The sequence below is a fragment of the Microcaecilia unicolor genome, chromosome 2, assembly GCF_901765095.1.
Source record: "Microcaecilia unicolor chromosome 2, aMicUni1.1, whole genome shotgun sequence".
Classification (NCBI taxonomy): Eukaryota; Metazoa; Chordata; class Amphibia; order Gymnophiona; family Siphonopidae; genus Microcaecilia; species Microcaecilia unicolor.
The window spans coordinates 463,339,823-463,360,257 of record NC_044032.1 but is presented as its reverse complement, the minus strand read 5'-3'; the positions used below and the strand labels follow the sequence as shown (position 1 = coordinate 463,360,257).

At 47.7% G+C, this 20,435-nt stretch overlaps 1 protein-coding gene across 1 annotated transcript in view; it reads left to right on the top strand.

Annotated features, from left to right (window-relative positions):
- Nucleotides 1-20,435, top strand: part of ATRN (attractin) — a 626,429-nt gene that overhangs the window by 78,831 nt on the left and 527,163 nt on the right. The window contains 4 exon segments of the mRNA XM_030190990.1: nucleotides 6,206-6,345; nucleotides 6,347-6,368; nucleotides 11,267-11,273; nucleotides 18,604-18,694. Coding sequence (XP_030046850.1) covers nucleotides 6,206-6,345; nucleotides 6,347-6,368; nucleotides 11,267-11,273; nucleotides 18,604-18,694 — 260 coding nt within the window.

Sequence of the window (20,435 nt, the reverse complement as noted above, 5' to 3'; positions counted from 1 at the left end):
GGAATACCAAAGCAGACTAACGTGGCTCCCTGCGATCCGGCACAGTATGGATTGGTGGCTCTCCGACAGGATGCTGCAACGGGGAATGCGCCTCGCGCTTTGTTCTTGGTGCCTTGTGATACGGATGCCAGCCTTTCGGGCTGGGGAGCTCATTGCCAGGGCAGTTATGCTCAGAGTCATTGGAAGCAGGGAGGAAGTCACCCATGGAAGCAGGGTGGTCCATCAATCGCTTGGAAACTGAGAGCGATATTCCAGGCTCTTTTGGCCCTCCCACAAGACTCTGAAGGGGCTTCCTGTCCAAGTTCTGTCGGATAACACAACAGTGGTGGCCTACATCAATTGTCAGGGTGGCCCGCAGTGCAGGGCCCTGGCCGCAGAGGCTGCTCAGATTTTTCTCTGGGCCGAGTTTCCACTTTCATCTGCTGTCGCAGCTCACATAGCAGGTCAGAGCAACGTGCAAGCCAATTTCCTCAGCAGACATCAAATCGACCCGGCAGAATGAGAACTGGCAGAAGGTTTTTCTTCAGATTTGTGCCAAATGGGGGACTCCTGGATGGATCTAATGGCGTCAAGTGCAAACGCCAAAGTCCCTCGCTTTTTAAGCAGAAGGAGAGATCCTCACTCGGCAGGGTTGGATGCACTGGCTCAACCCTGGCCCTCGGGCCTCCTGTATGTGTTCCCTCCTTGGCCCTTGATAGGGCAAGTCCTCCTGCGTATTCGACTTCACCGAGGATTGGTGATTCTCATCGCTCCGGATTGGCCAAGGCGTCCGTGGTACACGGATCTCCGTCGGATGCTGGTGGAGGCTCCAATTCCTTTGCCTCTGGTGCAGAATCTGTTGGTTCAGGGTCGGTGACCATGGAGGATCCCTGCCGATTTGGTCTTACGACCTGGCTCTTGAGAGGGCGCAATTGAGAGACAAGGGCTACTCTAATAAGGCCATCTCCAACTCTCTTGCAGGCCCGCAAGCGGTCTACCTCCGCAGCTTATGCTCAGATCTGGCGCAAGTTTGAGGCGTGGTGTGCTTCAAAAGCAGTTACACCCAAGCGGGCTTCAGTCTCGCGGTTCTGGACTTTTTGCAGGACGGCTTACAAAAAGGCCCGGCTTACAATTCCGTTTGGGTTTCAAGTGGCAGCATTGGCATGCTTCTGAGGGGAAGTCTCTGGCTTGTCCCTTACTGCTCATCTGGACATTGTCCGATTTTTCTCAGAGGGGCGCTTCGGCTCCGTCCTCCGTGCGGTCACCGTGTCCGGCTGGAACCTGGGACTGTGTTGAAGGCTCTTCAGTGTTCGCCTTTCGAGCCGCTTCGGCGAGCTTCTGAGAAGGAATGTGGACTCTCAAAACAGTCTTTTTGGTGGCCATGACATCGGCTAGACAAGTATCTGAGCTTCAGGCGCTTTCCTGTTGGGATCCTTTTCTACAGTTCTCGGAGTCAGGGGTAACGGTATGTACAGTGCCTTCCTTCATCCCTAAGGTAGTTTCAGCGTTTCACCTGAACCAGCCCATTTTTCTACCTTACTTTTCTAGGGAGGACTTTCCAGATTCCTTTGGGCAATTGCGTCTTTTGGATGTCCGCAGGGCTCTGTTGCAATATCTACAGATGTCAAATAACTTCAGGACTTCTGATCACCTTTTTGTAGTGTTGACAGGTCCTCGACGCGGGTGTTATGGCATCTAAAACCACTATAGCCCGTTGGCTCAGGGAAGTCATTTTTTTTGCGTATCTGCTTTCAGGACGGTCTCCGCCTGAAGCGTTTAAAGCGCATTCCACGAGAGCGATTTCCTCCTCGTGGCTGAAACGGTGTCCTTTCTCTTCAAGAGATGTGTCGTGTGGCTACTTGGGCTTCTTGGCTCTCGTTTGTACGGCATTACAGACTGGATGTTGCAGCGAAGCAGGACACGCATTTTGGAGCGCAGGTGCTTGCTCGCGGAGTTGCCTGTTCCCACCCTGTGTAGGGAGTGCTTTTGTACATCCCGTCAGTTAATGGATTCATCTGCTGCTGATGACAAGGAAGGGAAAATTAGGTTCTTTTTTTTATTTTTATTTTATTTATTTATTTATTATCTTTATTATTTTAACTATAATTCACAAGGATACCCTTGTATTGGAAATACAGGCAAGAAAAATAATACAAGAATATAACCATATCTTCAAAATTATGTACAATACAATCAACTATCTAAAACAGCAAGTAAAGGAAGAAAATTCAATATACAGCTATAATAATTTTAGCCTTTCTTAGACCCCTTGTCTTGAAGAGGGGGAAAGAATTTTAAGAGAAGTTATCAGGTATAATTTATTAAGCAAACAAGGCCGTCTATACTCCAAGTCTATTATTATATATCTCAGTTGTTTCAGTTCTAGAAACGATTTCAGATGTTCCGGGTGAAAATAAGTATATTTTGTTTGACCCAGCTTGATTACACATTTGCATGGGTATGCCAAAAAGAAAGAAGCCCCAATATCAATTGTCTTTTGTTTTAGAGCCAGAAAGCTTTCCTTCTTTGTTGAGTTTGTTTAGTTAGTCTGGATAAATCCAGACTTTAGAACCACAAAATTGAGCTTTAGTATTTCTGAAATATAATCTTAAGATGGTATTATAGTCTTGCTCAAAAACCAGTGATACAATCAATGTAGCTCTGTCAATTATTGTGTCAGTAGATTGTTCCAATATATCAGATATATTCTGTAAATCAGGAGTAATTTTTTCTTCAGCACCTTTTAATTCTCCTTTTGGTCTTGGAATAAAGTAAAGCTTATTAACCGGGGGGATGGCTTCAAGAGGAATTTTTAAGGTTTCATTTAAATATCTCCGAAGTGTATCCATCGGAGTCACCCCAGTTAAAATAGGAAAACTTAAAAACGGAGATTAAGGCGTCTATTATAATTTTTCAATCTGTTCCACTCTCCTCCTTATGTCAGAATTATCTTTGACAACCACATTTTTAAGTCTTTAATTGAATCCATTTCTTTTTGGAGTGTTGCCACTTGATTTAAGAAATCTAATTTCACAGAGTCTACAGTTAACTTTAAGTCTTCCAATTTAGCATCAAGATTTCTTACATCACCTGAAGTCTTCTGTATTGTTGAGTCAATCCGAATTAACATCGCCCATACCGTTTCTAGAGTCACCTCCGTTTTCTTTGCTGAAGGGGTCCCAACTCCCTCAGCATTCCGCGTCGTCTGTTGCGTGCCTGGGTCCTCTCTGGTCGCCCCTACCGACACACTTCCGGAGTCGGTGGGGTTTCCCTCCAGGGCCGCCCTCGACGCTGGACACGGAGGTGCCATCGAAAAAGATGGTGGAGACAGGGAGGTTCTTCTCCCAGCGGGGACGTCGCTTCTCCCGAAGTCTCCGCTAAGGGGTCTCCCTGTAAAATCCTGAGAGGAGACCGGGGTAGTATCGCTCCAATGTCGGCTGGAGCGGTGAAGAAGCTGAGGTAGGTAGAGGAACCGATTTCAGCGTTCCCTTTCTTTTAGAGTGTGGCATTTTGAGGAAATAAATTGTTTGTAGCTCAAAACCGAACTGAGCGTCTGCTAACCAAACCGGTCAGGCAGCCATCTTGGATCCCCCCCCTCCAATTAGGTTCTTATCTTGGTAATTTTCTTTCCTTTAGTCACAGCAGATGAATCCATGATCCCTCCCTGTCAGGTTTGTTTTTTGTTTAGATCTTTCATGCAGATATTGTATCTCATCGGGAGGAGTTGAAGACCAGTTCTCAGAGTTTCTACATGCTGTTCTATTGCAGGAGGTTTGAGATCGTCCCTCCTTTGTTTGGTTATTGCTCCGGTTCTGGGGCGTTTGTTCACTGCAGGAAAGTTTACGTTGTTTTACCTTTCTTAGTCACTCTGCTTTGGAAGTTTCATATACTGAAGGCAGAAGGAGCTAGCCATCCAGGGTCACTGTGTCTTTTCAGTGTTGTTTATTTCCACCTGCTGGTAGGCGGATACAACCCATCAGTTAATGGATTCATCTGCTGTGACTAAAGGAAAGAAAATTACCAAGGTAAGAATCTTAATTTTCCTGTCTCAGCACAGACCCTGGGGAACCCCACTATCTACCCTTTTTCCTTTGAGCATACTGACCATTTAACTCATTTTTTTCCCTTCTAACCAGTTTTTAATCCACAATAGGAAACTACCTCCTTTCTCATGACTTTCTAATTTCCATAGGAGTTGTTCATGAGGTACTTGTCAAATGCCTTTTGAAATTCAGATACACGATATTGACCTAACATAACATATAGTAACATAGTAGATGACGGCAGAAAAGACCTGCACGGTCCATCCAGTCTGCCTAACAAGATAAACTCATATGTGCTACTTTTTTGTGTATACCCTACTTTGATTTGTACCTGTCCTCTTCAGGGCACAGACTGTATAGTCTGCCCAGCACTATCCCTGCCTCCCAACCACCTGCCCCGCCTCCTAACCGGCTCTGGACAGACCGTATAAGTCTGCCCAGCACTGTCCCCCTGCTCACCCTTTATCCAAATGTTTATTCACCCCTTCAAAGAAATGTAGTAGATTGGTGAGACAAGATTCCCTTCACTAAATCCATGTGGGTTTCCCATTTTGCCTGTGACTGATGTTGGACTCACTGGTAAATAATTTCCCAGATCACCTCTGGAACCCTTTTTAAAAGTTGAAATTATATTGGCCACCCTCCAGTCTTCCCATACATGCTTGATTTAAAGATAAATGATAATTAGCCATTGCTCTGCAAATTCATTTTTGTAGTACTCTCAGTACTCTGGGGTGTATTGCATCTAGCCCAGGTGGTATGCTACTCTTTAATTTATCAAATTGCCCATACATCTTCAGGTTACAGAGATTGTTTATTTCTTGACTCATCAGCATGAATACCATTTTTGGAACTGGTATCTCCCCCATATCTTTCTTGTGAATACTGAAGTAAAGAATTAATTTAGGATGTCCACTTTGGCCTTGTCTTCTCAGATGCCCTTTTATTCCTCAGTCATCTATCGGTTGCAACCAATTCTTTTAGTGACTACTTCTACTATAATTATACCTAACCTTTATACCTTTCAGGAAATCTAGACTGCCCCTATTGACTGACTGTACATTTGTCCTTTTAGATTGTAAGCTCCTTTGAGCAGGGACTGTCCTTCTATGTTAAATTGTACAGCGCTGCGTAACCCTAGTAGCGCTTTAGAAATGTCAAGTAGTAGTAGTTACTATTACTTAAAAATGTTTTTATTATGTGTGTTGCCTCCAACAAATCTTCTTTTCAAGTTCATAGCTCTTCTTTTCAGCACTTTGCATTTGACTTGCCGTTCTTATGCTGTTTTCTTATTATTTCACTTCCATAAGCTGAACATTTAACATAGTGCTACTCCAGTATTTGAAGATGACCAATTCTCTTTCATCTCTCAAATCAGCTCTTTTTGTGGGGTGCCTCACTGAGGGGCAGGCAGCTTCCAAGTCCTCTGTAGCGTGCTGGATCAAGGCGTATGTTGAAGATGCCTATATGTTTGTGAGAAAGTGTTCCTTTGGGTCTCTTTGCCTATACCACTTGGTGCCCAGATTAGGTATCCTGGGCAGAAACCAGAGCGGTCATGTCTGAAGAAGGTCTACAAGGTGGCAACTTAGTCAGTGCTAATTTTGTGAGGTACAAGGTCAATGTTTCAGGCAGTGGCAAAATTGCCTTGGCAGAACAGTGATTCAGGGGGTCTCTGTCATACCTGACATACTGCTTTTGTACGTTCCATTTGGGGACTGGTTTAGTTGGATGAAAAGGAAGGTGAAATTTTTTCATACTTGTTAATCTTCTATCCTTTGTAATCTGCTCGACCCAGACCAGCTCCTGAATAAAACTGCTGCAAGTGAGGACTTTTTCACTGGGATGTTGTGTGGGTTCAGCTTGGCTTTTCTCTCTCTGTTTTTCCCCCCCTGTATTACAAATTGCATAATTTTAATTGGATGTGCTAATACTGAATGTTGAAGGGATTAATGGGGTGCTAATATGGTGGGTAGCAAGGTAAACCTATTTCTGCTGTGGTATTGGCCATACTAGTGTTTTCTTTCCAGTATGCTCCAGCTCACATATTGGTGGTGTGGCTAAAAAGAAAAATTGAGTATCTCTACCCATCAGTATGGACTGATCAACAGGATTTAAAGTAAAGAAAATGCACAGTTTGAATAATGTCGCTTTTTATTTTGCTTACATGTTTGTCTTTTTTGTAGGTCCCAGCTGCTCTATTCCTGTACCTGCTAATCAGTCATTTTGGGTACGTGAGGAGTATGTTGACTTGATGCTTGCTCGAGCATCTCACAAAGCAGTGGTCAGTGGAGATATTATGTGGGTTGTTGGAGGCTATGTGTTTAAATCGGTCCAACTACCAGATGGGTTTTGGCGTGCGTATAATTAATTTAATGAAATAGAGCCAGTTCTCATTCAATAATATTGTAACATGATTATATTTTTTGTGCTGGATAAATAGCTTGGTTGGAGTATTTTGTTCTAAATGAAAATCTCTATTAACCGGAAACCTTAGAACCTTGAAGAGTATAGTGGTAACTTGTGTGACTGAGTACCAGCAAATGAATTAAGGTAGACAATGCTTTAGTTTTAAGAATGCAACAAACTAAACAAATCAACTCCTTGTAATATCTATATAATAAAAGGCACCTCCAACGTTCCATTGAAGCCTCAAGCCGGAAACTTGAGGCGCCCGAGATATCGGTTTGGCCTGCAGGCTGCAGTCACTGTAGCTCCGCCCTCGCGTCAAAATGCGATGACGTTGAGGGCGAGACGGGCCTGCAGTCACTGTACCTACGCCCTCTCGTCAAAACGCGATGACGCAGAGGGCAGCGAACACACAACGCACGGCTTCCACACGTTCTCTGACAGCTGCTGGGAGAGCGCTCCGAACTTCACAAACTCGCAACCACGTCACTGAGGGACGAAGGGAGGAAGAGGAGAGGTGTGGAACTCGGAAGGGAGGCATGGAGGGGGTGTCTGGAACTCAGGAGGGAGGGACGGAGGGAGGACGGTGGGGGTATTACCCTGCTAGCGCCCGTTTCATTTTTTTCCCGAAACTGGCATTTCCATATCATCATGCTGATCAATCCATCGACTGGGGGTTGTGTCCATCTACCACAGGTGGAGATAGAGAGCAATCCTTTTGCCTCCCTACTATGTGGTCATGTGCTGCCGGAAACTCCTCAGTACGTTCTCTATCTCAGCAGGTGGTGGTCACACACAGCAGCAGCTCTGGCTAGGTCTCCAAGCCTAATTTTTAGGTTTTGTTGAGTACTGGGGTTGAGGGCTCTTCTTGCGCAAGTGCAAACCTGGTGGTGCCAGGTCCCTCCTTTTCTCCCCCCTCCCACTGGTTCCGTTAAAAAAAAAAAAATAAAAAAAAAAAATTTGGATGTCTTTAAGGGCGTTTATTTCAACGTTTATTTCAACGTTTATTGCAGCTGCTCACTGGGACACCAGTTCGTTACAGCTCAGAGCGAGAAGCAGGTAATTTTACCTTTTTATAGCGGGCAGGGGGTTCCCGTTCAGTCTCCACGTGGCTTTATGGCGTCGGAGGGCGAGGGCGCGAGGATTCGCTCCCCGGACCGCGTGGGTGCGTCTAGCAGGGATGCGGGGATTTCAAAACCTGAATCGCCTTTGTTAAGCATCAGTTTGGAGGCCGGTCAGTGTCCCGGTTCTTCCTCCGGTGCGGCGGTTTTTTCCCGCCATAAGCGCCCATCCCCCGCTGCTCGCCCACTCCATGTTGGCCGGCCACTCTGCTCGTATGGCTTCTTCTTGGGCTGCCCTCGAGCTGGGAGACGTTAATACTATGGTCGCCTTGATTCGGGCGACGGTAAGAAAGCAGCCAAGTTAAGCGCCGTTCTTCCCGCGCGGCTCCTTCTCGGAGGTTTTGCGCCGGACGCCATTTTGGATGCGCAGCACGTTTCTCCCCCTACTCTTGCGAGCGCCGGTTGAGGGTGCGGCCAAGGATCGTGGCCCAAGCTGCAGAACTGCACTGTTCGGGGGGTTTCTCCCCTGAGTTCATTTTTGCTGCTGTATCAGGCTTTTCTTATGCAAAACGCTGCCCTGCCCCCCTGTCTGATAAAGGGGTTGAGGCCTCCGGAAGCAAACGCCCTCGGGTGGATTTCCGGGACCTAGAGGACTCTGTCTCCTCTGATGTAGATGAGGGCAGCGTATCTGAGTTCTCCCAACGGTCCTTTGGGGATTCCTTGGAGGAGACGGATTCCCGCTCGGATGGAGCGGATGACCCCTCTGCAGCGCGGATCTGTAGCTCAGAGGATTTGCCCAACCTGTTAGTGCAGGCCATGAGCATTTGAAGATTTCCTCTCCGGAGGACGTCTCTCCCTCAGCCTCTGTTGGCTCCGCCATTATGCTGGGGACGAAGCGCCCGCCTAGAACCTTCCACGTGCATGAGGCCATGCGCACCTTGATTTCAGCTCAATGGGATGTCCCAGAAGCGAGCCTCAAAGTGGCTAGGGCTATGTCCCGCCTCTATCCTCTGCCTGAAGGTGAACGGGAGGTCTTTCTTTGGCCTACCGTGGATTCTTTAATCACTGCGGTGACTAAGAAAACGGCGTTGCCGGTGGAAGGTGGCACGGCCCTAAAAGACGCCCAAGACAGAAGTTTGGAGGCGGCCTTAAGGTCGTCCTTTGAGGCGGCTGCTTGAAGTTTGCAGGCCTCAGTTTGCGGCTCCTATGTGGCCAGGGCGTGCCTGGACGATTGTGCAGCGGGCTTCCCCCTCGGATCCTTCCGTGAGGGCTGATTGGCCGGCCCTGGAATCGGGCTTGGCTTATTTGGCAGACTTGCTGCATGATGTCTTGAGAGCCTCAGCTAAAGGTATGGCTCAGACAGTCTCTGGGCGGCGGTGGCTTTGGCTGAAGCATTGGTCTGCGGACCACGCCTCTAAGTCTCGCCTGGCTAAGTTGCCTTTAAAGGCAAGCTGCTTTTTTGGGGTCGAGCTGGACAAAATTGTGACCGATCTCGGCACGTCTAAGGGCAAGAAGTTACCAGAGGTCAGGGCTCGGGCCAGTGCTCGCCCGGTAACTCCCAAAGGACGGTTTCAGGAAGCCCGTCGGTATCGCCCGGGCAAGTCGGGCTCCTCTGCCCCCTCTTCCTTCAAGAAGAACTTCTCCCCCAAGCAGCATTCCTTCGCAGAGACCGCCGTCCCGGAGGTGCTTCCTCCGGTCCTCCCCCAGGGTCTCGAACCCAATGACGGGGCCCTGGTCCATGGCCTAGTGCAGATTGGAGGACGCCTGTCCTCGTTTCTGGGCGAGTGGACCAGGGTAACTTCAGACGCTTGGGTGCTGGAAGTCATCAGAGACGGCTACAAGCTAGAGTTCTGCCGACCCTTAAGAGACGGGTTTGTACACTCTCCCTGCAAGTCTCCGGTCAAAGCTGTGGCAGTGCAGCAGACTTTGGACAATCTGATCCGCCTGGGTGCGGTCGTTCGGTGCCAGAAGATCAGCTTGGCAAGGGACGTTACTCCATTTACTTTGTGGTACCAAAGAAAGGAGGTTCTGTACGGCCTATCCTCGACCTCAAAGGGGTCAATCGGGCCTTGAAAGTTCGGCACTTCCGAATGGAGACTCTCCTCTCTGTTATAGCGGCAGTGAAGGCAGGGGAGTTCCTGGCATCCTTGGACATCAAGGAAGCTTACCTGCATATTCCCATCTGGCCTCCTCATCAACACTTTCTGCGTTTTGCAGTCCTGGGCCGACACTTCCAGTTTAGAGCCCTCCCGTTCAGGTTGGCTACTGCTCCGCGGACCTTCTCCAAAGTAATGGTGGTCATCGCGGCCTTCCTACGAAAGGAAGGAGTACAAGTCCATCCTTATCTGGACGACTGGTTGATCCGAGCCCCCTCTTATGCAGAGTGCGGCAGAGCTGTAGACTGGGTGATTGCTCTTCTGAGCTCCCTGGGGTGGATCATCAACTGGGAGAAAAGCCAGCTGCGCCCGACTCAGTCCCTGGAATATCTGGGAGTTCGTTTCGACACACAATGTGGGCAGAGTGTTCCTGCCGGACAATCGAATTGTCAAGCTTCAGGCTCAGGTGGACCAGTTCCTAGTAGCCTCTCCTCTTCGGGCTTGGGACTATGTGCAGCTGTTGGGCTCTATGACGGCCACGATGGAAGTAGTGCCCTGGGCCAGGGCTCATATGAGACCACTACAACTCTCTCTGCTGCAGCGCTGGACTCCAGTGTCGGAGGATTACGCTGTGCGCCTTTCCCTTGGATCCTAGCAGTGCGCAAGGCGCTGAGCTGGTGGCTGAGGACAGACAAGTTGTCCGCAGGGATGCCTCTTTTGACCCCGGAGTGGGTTGTCGTCACGACGGACGCCTCTTTGACGGGCTGGGAGCCCATTGCTTGGGAAGGACAGCGCAGGGGCTCTGGTCTCCTGCAGAGGCAAAGTGGTCTATCAACCTCCTGGAACTCAGAGCCATTCGGTTGGCGCTTTTTGGAGTTTCTCCCGGTACTGGCGTTGAAGCCAGTACGGGTCCTGTCGGACAATGCCACGGCTGTGGCCTATGTCAATCGCCAGGGAGGTACCAAGAGCGCCCCTCTAGCCAAGGAGGCCATGAATCTATGCCAGTGGGCGGAAGCGAACCTGGAACAGCTGTCGGCGGCCCACATTGCTGGAGTCATGAATGTCAAGGCGGACCTTTCTCAGTCGCCATACCTTGGATCCCGGAGAGTGGCAGCTATCGGCTCAGGCGTTCTTGGACATTACGAAGCGCTGGGGCCAGCCGAGCCTAGACCTGATGGCGTCATCGGCCAATTGCCAAGTGCCGCACTTTTTCAGCAGAGGACGGGACCCTCGATCTCTGGGAGTAGATGCTCTTCTCCAACAGTGGCTGACACAAGAGCTTCTCTATGTGTTCCTGCCCTGGCCCATGTTGGGCAGGGTACTAGACCGGGTGGCAAAGCATCCGGGCCGGGTAATCCTGGTGGGTCTGGACTGGCCCAGACGTCCCTGGTATGCGGACTTGATCAGGCTCTCAGTGGACGGACCTCTGCGACTGCCAGTGGAGCAGGGCCTGTTGCAAACAGGTCCCGTGGTGATGGAGGATCCCTCCCCCTTTGGTCTTACGGCCTGGCTATTGAGCGGCAGCGTCTGAGGAAGAAAGGCTTCTCAGACAAGGTCATCGCCACTATGCTGAGAGCGAGGAAGCGCTCTACTTCTACTGCTTACGTCAGGGTTTGGCGTACCTTTGCATCGTGGTGTGAGGCAGGCTCTCTTTCTCCCTTCACTGCTCCAATTTCTTCAGTGTTGGCGTTCCTGCAAGAAGGTCTGGAGAAAGGCCTGTCGCTCAGTTCCCTTAAAGTCCAGGTAGCGGCTCTGGCTTGCTTCAGGGGCGCCTGAAGGGTGCTTACCTGGCTTCGCAGCCAGATGTGGTGCGCTTTCTCAAGGGAGTTAATCACCTACGCCCTCCTCTGCACTCAGTGGTACCTGCGTGGAATCTCAATTTAGTGCTAAAGCCTTGCAGAAGCCGCCCTTTGAACCCTTGTCGAGGGCATCTCTGAAAGACCTGACGTTGAAAGCAGTCTTTTTGGTGGCTATCACTTCAGCCAGAAGAGTTTCCGAGCTCCAGGCGCTATCATGTCGAGAGCCCTTTCTGCAGTTCACTGAGGCAGGAGTGTCTATATGCACAATGCCTTCCTTCCTGCCCAAGATTGTTTCTCGCTTCCATGTGAATCAGCAGCTCTGTCTCCCATCCTTTCGTAGGGAGGACTACCCAGAGGAGTACTCTGCTCTCAAATATCTAGATGTGAGACGAGGTCATCATCAGATACTTGGAAGTGACCAATGATTTCCGGAAGTCGGATCATCTGTTTGTCCTGTTTGCAGGTCCTCGTAAGGGTCTGCAGGCTGCTAAGCCTACAATGGCAAGATGGGTCAAGGAAGCCATTGCAGTGGCTTATGTGGCCGCGGGGAAGGTGCCGCCTATCCGGCTGAAGGCTCACTCCACTAGAGCTCAGGCGACCTCGATGGCAGAGGCTGGGTCCGTCTCCTTGGAAGAGATTTGCAAGGCGGCAACTTGGGCATCGGCTCATACCTTCTCCAGTCATTACCGCTTGACTGGCTGCTCGGGCGGAGGCCCGGTTTGGAGCTTCAGTGTTGTGGTCAGGGATTTCTATGTCCCGCCCTGGGTGAGTACTGCTTCGGTACATCCCACCAGTCTATGGATTGATCAGCATGATGATATGGAAGGTAAAATTATGTATCATACCTGATAATTTTCTTTCCATTAATCATAGCTGATCAATCCATAGCCCCTCCCAGCTATCTGTACTGTTTTTATTCTGGTTGCATTTCAGGTTCAAGTTTAGTCTTCAGTTCTTGTTCAGGAGGACTTCGTGTTCAAGTTTTTTCAATTGGATTCTTCAGGAGTTGAGACGATTTTGTGTTAGTGAGCTGCTGCATTCCTCTCCCCTCCGTTTTTACGGGGCTGGATTGAGACCTAAATTCTGCCGGCGCTCCCTCCCGCTTCGTGCGGCTGTAGGGCAGCTTTGTACCCCTCCCGCTTCGGCGGTGTTAGGGTCAGTCAGCTCCTCCTGTGGTTGCGGTTGCAGGATAAGCCAGATCCCCCGCATCGGCGGGGGTGGTGTCCCTCCCCCGCTCCGCGGGGATGAGCTGGACGGATTTCCCTCCCCCACTTGTGTGGGGATGAGCTGGGTTAATTCCCCTCCCCCGTTTCGGCGGTGGTGAGCTGGGCAGTGTGTCCCTTTGTGGGTGTAAGTGCTGAGTCCTGCGGATGGAGCTTTGATATCGACATACTGAGGAGTTTCCGGCAGCACATGACCACATATAGGGAGGCAAAAGGATTGCTCTCTATCTCCACCTGCTGGTAGATGGACACAACCCACCAGTCTATGGATTGATCAGCTATGATTAATGGAAAGAAAATTATCAGGTATGATACATAATTTTCTCCGAGGACACTGGGTGCACTTCTTGAAGCCGCTGGAAGACTTCGATGACATGGGCGGAAAATCACGCCGGCGAAATCAAAATTCGTAATGGCGGTAAAGGCACCAAAAATAGGGAGAGAAAAAACCCGAACCGAGGCCTCAAAAGGGCCTACCCCGAAAACGAAAGGAAACTTAACGGGGCAAAAACTGGAAACACGGGAAAAAGGGGAAAAGACCGTAAAGGTCTTCTTCCAAGTTCTTGTCTTTTTTTAAGCAAAACTCAAAGATGCGCGAGGGTCAACTTGAAGGGCGCGAAAACGGCGCAAACACGACCGTCCCGAGCGCGGACAAAAGAAGACTGACGAACACGAGCCGGTTCAGGCGGGAAGACAGCCGCGCTATGCGCGGTGCGCATCGGCGCGCAAGGACTAGCGAAGGCCTTTGCTAGTAAAGTGTTCCGATTGGAGGGGCTGCCGTGGACGTCACCCATCAGTGAGAACAATCAGCCTGCTGTTCTCGGAGAATACCTTCTACAGGTATGTAGCATTCGCTTTACCTTCTTACTAGTTTCTTTATAAAATGAGAAGTTTGTTGGAATATATTCTTCATCTACAATTTCACCATAATTGTAATTAACATTATATTTGAGTGTTAAGCCACAGATCTGCAGTGCATTGAAACAAAGATACATCATCATTCCTAGAAAACAAATCCTTCAATCTTTCTGGTTTATTTCTTTTAAGCAATTCACAATTGTATTTAGTTTATTGGTAAGAATCAAAATATTTCACATGCTACTAGGTATGTCTGAAGCAGCTAATAAATAAAAGAGTGAGTTTGAAGTGGCTGTGTCAGGTTTTCAGGTTCAGAGCCCGCTGGGCTGGGCTCTGGAGCAAACGTGAGCCTTTGGGCTGCTGACGAGGAGCGACAGCAGCAGGCAAAACCCACCAACCAACGCTGGGCAAGCGCACCGGCAGGGACTGCAGTCACCGCCCAGTGAGCCGGAACGCACGGACTGGGACACACCGGACTGGAGCACCCTGGACTGGCGCATACTGGACTGGTCTGTACAGCTTCACCTGCACTTAGCCACTCCCCCCAAGGGTTGAGCCCCTGGGTTTGAGTGGCCAGCAGGACTTACCGGATACCGCATGACACAGGGACCAGGACTAGAACAAGCTGGAAACAGCAGTACTCCTAAATCCTAAACTGACATAAGTGCTCCCAAGCCCTAACCAACAGAAGAATGCCAAACAGAAGCCAACGAAAGTGTTCCTAACAATAACCAACAAAAGGATTTCCTAAGCCCTATACTAACGGAAGTGCTACCAATAGCACCACTAGGAAAAGCAGGGGAGCACAGGGAAAGAGCAGGGAACCTAAACACATAAACTAGTACAGGTGCTCCTAAGCACCAAGCACAACAGCTCTACAACCCAAAACTAACTACGGTGCTCCTAAGCACCAAACTACCAGCAGAGCTCCTAGCACTAAAAGGGAAGACAGGGGAGCCAAAAGGGAAAGAAACAGGGAAGCTAAACACAGAAGACAGCAGTGCTTACAAAGCACTAACACAACAGAGCTTCCAAAGCCCCAAACCCAGAAGTGCTTCTAAAGCACTAATCACAGAAGTGCTTCCAAAGCACCAAAAGGGAAAGCAGGGGAGCCACAAGGGAAAAGCAGGGAAGCTAACACAGATCAAAAGTGCACACTGCACTACCACTAACCTGGACTTAAAGCAAGCAAAGGCCCTGAAGGGAAGAACACCACTTCCTTATCAAGGCCCTGCCTGATGATGACACCACTACCAGACACAGGCAGGCAGCATACTGAAACAGAGCTAGAGCTAACTCAGGCTTAATCTCCACAGCTGCAGTATAGCAGAGAAATTAGAGCCACGCTAGAAGCAACCAGCACACAGAGGCAGCTAGCTCAGGTAACACACACAGCTGCAGTATAGTAAAGCAATTAGACTCATGCTGGGAGCAGCCAGCCCACAGACACAGAGCCAGCTCTAGCAACACACAAAGAAGAAACAGAAGCCAGCACAGAAGCTGACCACCAGAATAAGGTAAGTCTGGGAGAGGTCACGGCCACAATCGTAACAGGCTAAAGGAGACACATATACTAAAAAGAAAAGGAGGAACACTGCTGCACAAGGTGTGGTTGGAAGAGACTGACTTCTGCCAGTGTACTGTAAACCACTTATTTTTTCCCAAAATGATTTAAACCAGTCTGATTGTGCCCTGCAGACAAATTTCCTGCAATCTGTATAGCAGTAATCAAAGCTAGCATACAAGTTGAGAGAAGTAAAACCATATTTACCCTCATCCAAATAGATTTAAATTGAATTATTCAAGTCAGTAAGAGTAGTTGTAGTGGGCCCAAAAGTCTGTCTTTGTTAGATGGAAGGTGGTTCTTTTTTCCCAAAATGATCTTGAAGGAAACAGCCACCAACTATTTGTTTTTTTTTGTAATTTTGGAAAGAAATGACAAATTAGAAATAGGATGATAATTTGACACAGAAGAGGAGTTCATATGTGTAGTAGCGCTATAGAAATGATTAGTAGTATCTTGTCTTTCTATTTTTCAAAAGTGGATGGTCACACAGATTTTCATATCTCAGGGGCAATGCCATAACACCCACCATTCATCACCTTGCACTTGTTCACATTAAACGTCATCTGCCATTTAGCCACCCAGTCTCCCAGTCTCATAAGGTCCTTCTGTAATTTTTCATAATCCTCTCGCTAGTTAACGACTTTGAATAACTTTGTGTCATCAGCAAACTTAATTACCTCGCTGGTTACTCCCATCTCTAAATCATTTATAAATATATTAAAAAGAGCGGTCCTAGCACTGACCCCTGAGGAACCCCCACTAACTACCCTTCTCCATTGTGAATACTGCCCATTTAACCCCACTCTCTGTTTCCTATAGAAATGATTAGTAGTAGTAGTACATGTTTTTATCCTTTGCATTTTATTTGTTCTCTGAGGACAAATAGGCTGCTTGTTCTCACATGTGGGTTGACGTCCGCGTCAGCCTGGGAATCGGCGTTTTGCAAAGCAAAATATAAAAACGTTTTGCCAAAGTCTTCTTTCACGCGTGCAGCATGCACGGACTGACTTTCCGCCTGCCACGCAAGTGCGTGTCCTTTGTTTCTTTTCGCAATGAGGTGTGGCAGGTTCCTCCTGTGCTCCTTGTTTAGGCATGGGAAAAAATCTTCGTTTTCGTGAGGTTTTTCGCGTTTTTTTATTTACCTTTTTTTTTTTTTTTTTTTTTAACAGTTTTTTCCTTTATTTTTTGGTTAGTATTACTTTTCTACAATTTTAAAATTTTATTTCTTTTTTTGATGCGGCCAGCCTTTAGGCTGCGTGGTCGGGTTTCTCCCCTTTTGTGCCTATCTTTTTTGTCACAATCGCGTCATTTGATTTCACCGAAGCCATTTTTCCCCCCATGTCATCCAAGACACCCAGCGGCTTCAAATGTTGTACTCTGTGCAATCAGATCGTCTCAGGTACTGACACTTTCGTGGTGTATCTAGTGCCTCGGGCCCCACCATAGCCCAGCCGCTTGTAGTCTGTGTCTTTGTATGAAGAAATGGACTTGGGTGTCTTGAGAAGCCCAGCGAGAAAAACATTTTGGGGCTTGGTCCAGTCCTTCAAGATCAACATTGGTACCGAGGTCGTCGGCGTCGACACCGAGGGAGGCATTGACATCGGGAGGAGAGGGTAATGGCTGCTGAGAGACCAACTTGCACTGGGAGCATTGAGGCATCGAGTGGTTCTCCACCTGTCTGAAGGCCGCCTTGTTATGTAGCCCCCCCCCCCCACCGAGACCGACCGTCGGACCCAGCCCGAAGGGGTTTCCATGTCCTCATCAGTACCAAACAGTCTCGATGACGGGGGTCGAGTGAAAGCGAAGAAGCACAGTCATCGATCTCCGACACACAGTACCGTCGGCGCCGAGAGGACCGCTCCCTCTCTATACAGGAGGTGCTGAGGCGTCAGTCTCCTGACAGCCTGGTACCTGCTCCCGAACCTCGGCAAATTCTGCCACCGGTTGTTCCACCAACCCCGCAGTCTTCTCCGATGGTGGCTCTCGACAAGCGCATCTGGGCCCTGCTTCCACAGCTTTTGGAAAGATTGCTGTGTCAGTCTTCTTTGGTGTCGGGGGTGCTTGCGCCTTCCGTACCGTGTGCTGCAGCGGCGTCTGGCCCTTCACCTGCGGTGAGGTCCCCGGCCTTGTTGCTGTCTGCCACCCAGGTCTACTCCCCTTCGATGTCGGTGGTGGAAGCTTCGCCACAGTTTAGGCAGGCATAGGCCGCTCAACATTGTCATCGAGGACGTCCATGAGGCAGGCTGTCAGAGTGCCCTGAGAGAGGTCTTGTCCGATACTGAAGAGGAGCATTTGTGGGAGTCGGAGGAAGATCCCAGGTACTTTTCTTTTGACGAGTTCTATGGGATTCCCTCTGAAACGTCCCCTCCACCAGAAAGGAGACTATCTCCCCCGAAGAGTCTGTCCTTTACATTTTTGGTCCGGGAAATGGCTACGGCTATTCCTTTCCCTATGGAGGTTGAGGATGAGCCCAGGGCTGAGATGCTCGATGTCCTGGACTATCCTTCACCTAGAGAGACTGTGACGGCTCCTCTGCATAAGGTACTAGTCATTCCCTCTGTTTGGCCCCGTGATCCCAAAGAAAGCTGAATTTCTGTATCAAATCCACGGTGAACCTGGGTTGATGAGGTCTCAGTTATCCCACAATTCAATGGTGGTAGACTCCGCCCTCAACAGAGCCAAGCGTACTAGGGACTATGCCTCGGCGCCCCCAGGCAGAGAAGCTAGGACCTTGGACTCTTTTGGGAGGAAAATGTATCAGGCTGCTATGCTCGCCGCCCGAATTCACGAGAAAGTAAAGATACTTACCTGTAGCAGGTATTCTCTGAAGACAGCAGGCTGATTGTTCTCACAAACCCTCCCACCTCCCCTTTGGAGTTATGTTATTTCATTTGCTTTTTGATTTAACTGAGGAGATGCGCTCGCGTGGCGGGCAGGAAGTCAGTCCGCGCATGCACACTGGACGCGCGTCAGACTCTGGCAAAACCTTTTTACATTTTGCTTTGCAAAATGCTGATTCCCGGGCCGACGTGGACGTCGACCCACATGTGAGAACTATCAGCCTGCTGTCCTCGGAGAGTATCTGCTACAGGTAAAGTATCTTTGCTATATGTCTTCATTACCTTTTAAAATTTATTTTGAGTTGCATTATCCATTCATTAAGTATCTTTATAATTTGTAAAGTTTAGTAATAAGTATTTGAGGCTTTGACTTTATTGATTTGATTTACATGTTGAATTTATTTGTGTTTTTGTTAGACTCTTGACACAGACCAGTTTGACTGAAACACGATTCATGTTGAGTCTTGAATGTTATGAAATAAAGGTGTTGATCGCTGGTACATTGTCTTTGAATTTTCAAGTTACCATCACTGTTTTTTTTTTTTTTTTTGTTCAATGACAGGTTTCATAAGTCTGCTGTAAAGTGTGATAGTGCAGAGAATCTTTTGGTTAATAGTTTAAAATTGATTTTTTTTAATGTGGTTTTCTGAGCACAGTTTTATGACACAGAAGTAATTGGCACATATAATGTAGCAGGTTAAAATGAAAAACTCTGTTCCATCTTTTTGCAGGTATAATCTGATTTCGCATATATGGCTACCTTTGAACAATACTGTGAATAATGTAATAGAAAGATATGGGCATTCTCTAGCCTTACATCAGGTAATAAAATAATTTTACTTTTAGTAAGAAAACGTGCTTTACCACTGTTTGTTGTATTACTAGCTACTAGTTCTGTTGATTGTATTCTATAGAGAATCTCTACAATTAAACAGGGATTTTCAAACTTAATCAACACATAATCCAAATACTCTAAGAAGTTTGAAAAAATTAGTTTGTGTGTGTCTCCCCCTTGTACTGGAAAGATTTCAATCAGGAAGTCCTTAATTGGAATTTACACAACCGGAACCTCAAAGCTCCAGATAGGGACAATACAAACAGTATTACAAAACCACTATCAAATTTAGGAGTGAGTTGTTATCATTGGTTCCAAAAAGGAGACAAAGAGAAGAATCATCCGCAAAAACTCGTATTTACACGAGAAAATCGGATGATTAAAAAAAAAACCAAACAAACCTCTTTTACTCCTAAAACCCAAAAACAAGTGAGAGACACCATACAACAAACCGACTATCACGGGAAAACCCCCGATCTAGACTATACACTTTCAATTCTATAAGCAGGGACACCACCCCGATATACACACAAGTCTAACAAACTCAAAACCCGGACAGAACCACCTAATATCAACTACCAACAAATTTTCTACAGGTTAATGTTATTATCCAGTTATTCAGTTACTGAACCTGTACATCCGTGTGTCGTAGCCAGAAAAAACTTCACATGCTTCAATTGTCCCGTGTTTTACAGAGATGAGCTGCATGAGTGTATCCCTCAGGTTTCCCCCACATTAGAGTTTGAGGAGGACCCCCTAGGATGCACTGTGCATGATCCACTGCTTAAGGGTGTGCGGAAGTCTGTGCTTTTTTTCCGATGCATCAGGTTATTTGGGAGGTGATTCAGACACAGTGGATTGCCCTTTACGCGCTCCTTAGAATGACTCGGATGGTGAACGTAAGCGTTGCCACTCTGGGACAGATTGAAGGTCCATCAAACCCAGTGTCCTGTTTTCAACAGTGGCCAATCCAGGTTACAAGTACGTGGCAAGATTTCAAAACAGTACAATACATTTTATGCTTATCCAAGAAATAAGCACTGGATTTTCCATCTTAATGGCTTACGGACTTTTAGGAAATTATCCAAACCTTTTTAAAACCCTGCTAAGCTAACTGCTTTTACCACATTGGCAATGAATTCCAGAGTTTAATTTTAGTCTTTCATCATAGGGAAGTTGTCCCATCCCCTTTATCGTTTTCGGCGCCCTTCTCAGTGCCTTTTCTAATTCCGCTATATCTTTTTTGAGATATAATGACCAGAATTGCACACAGTATTCAAGATAAAAGGCATTATAACGTCATCATTTTTGTTTTCCATTCCTTTCCTAAAACCTAACATTCTGTTTGCTTTCTTAGTCGTCACTGCACACTGAACAGAGGATTTCAACGTTTCATCAACGTTGACACCTAGATCCCTTTTCTGGTCAGTGGCTCCTAATGTGGAACCTTGCATCACGTATTTAAGGTTTGGGTTCCTCTTTCCCACATGCATCACTTTGCACTTGCTCACATTAAACGTCATCTACCGTTTCGATGCCCAGTCTCATAAGTTGCTCTTGTAATTTTTCACAATCCTCTAGCGATTTCATCTCTAGATTATTCATAAATATGTTAAAGAGCAGCGGTCCCAGCACAGACCCCTGCGGAACCCCACTATCTACCCTTCTCTATTGTGAATACTGACCATTTAACCCTACTTTCTGTTTTCTATCTTTTAACCAGTTTTT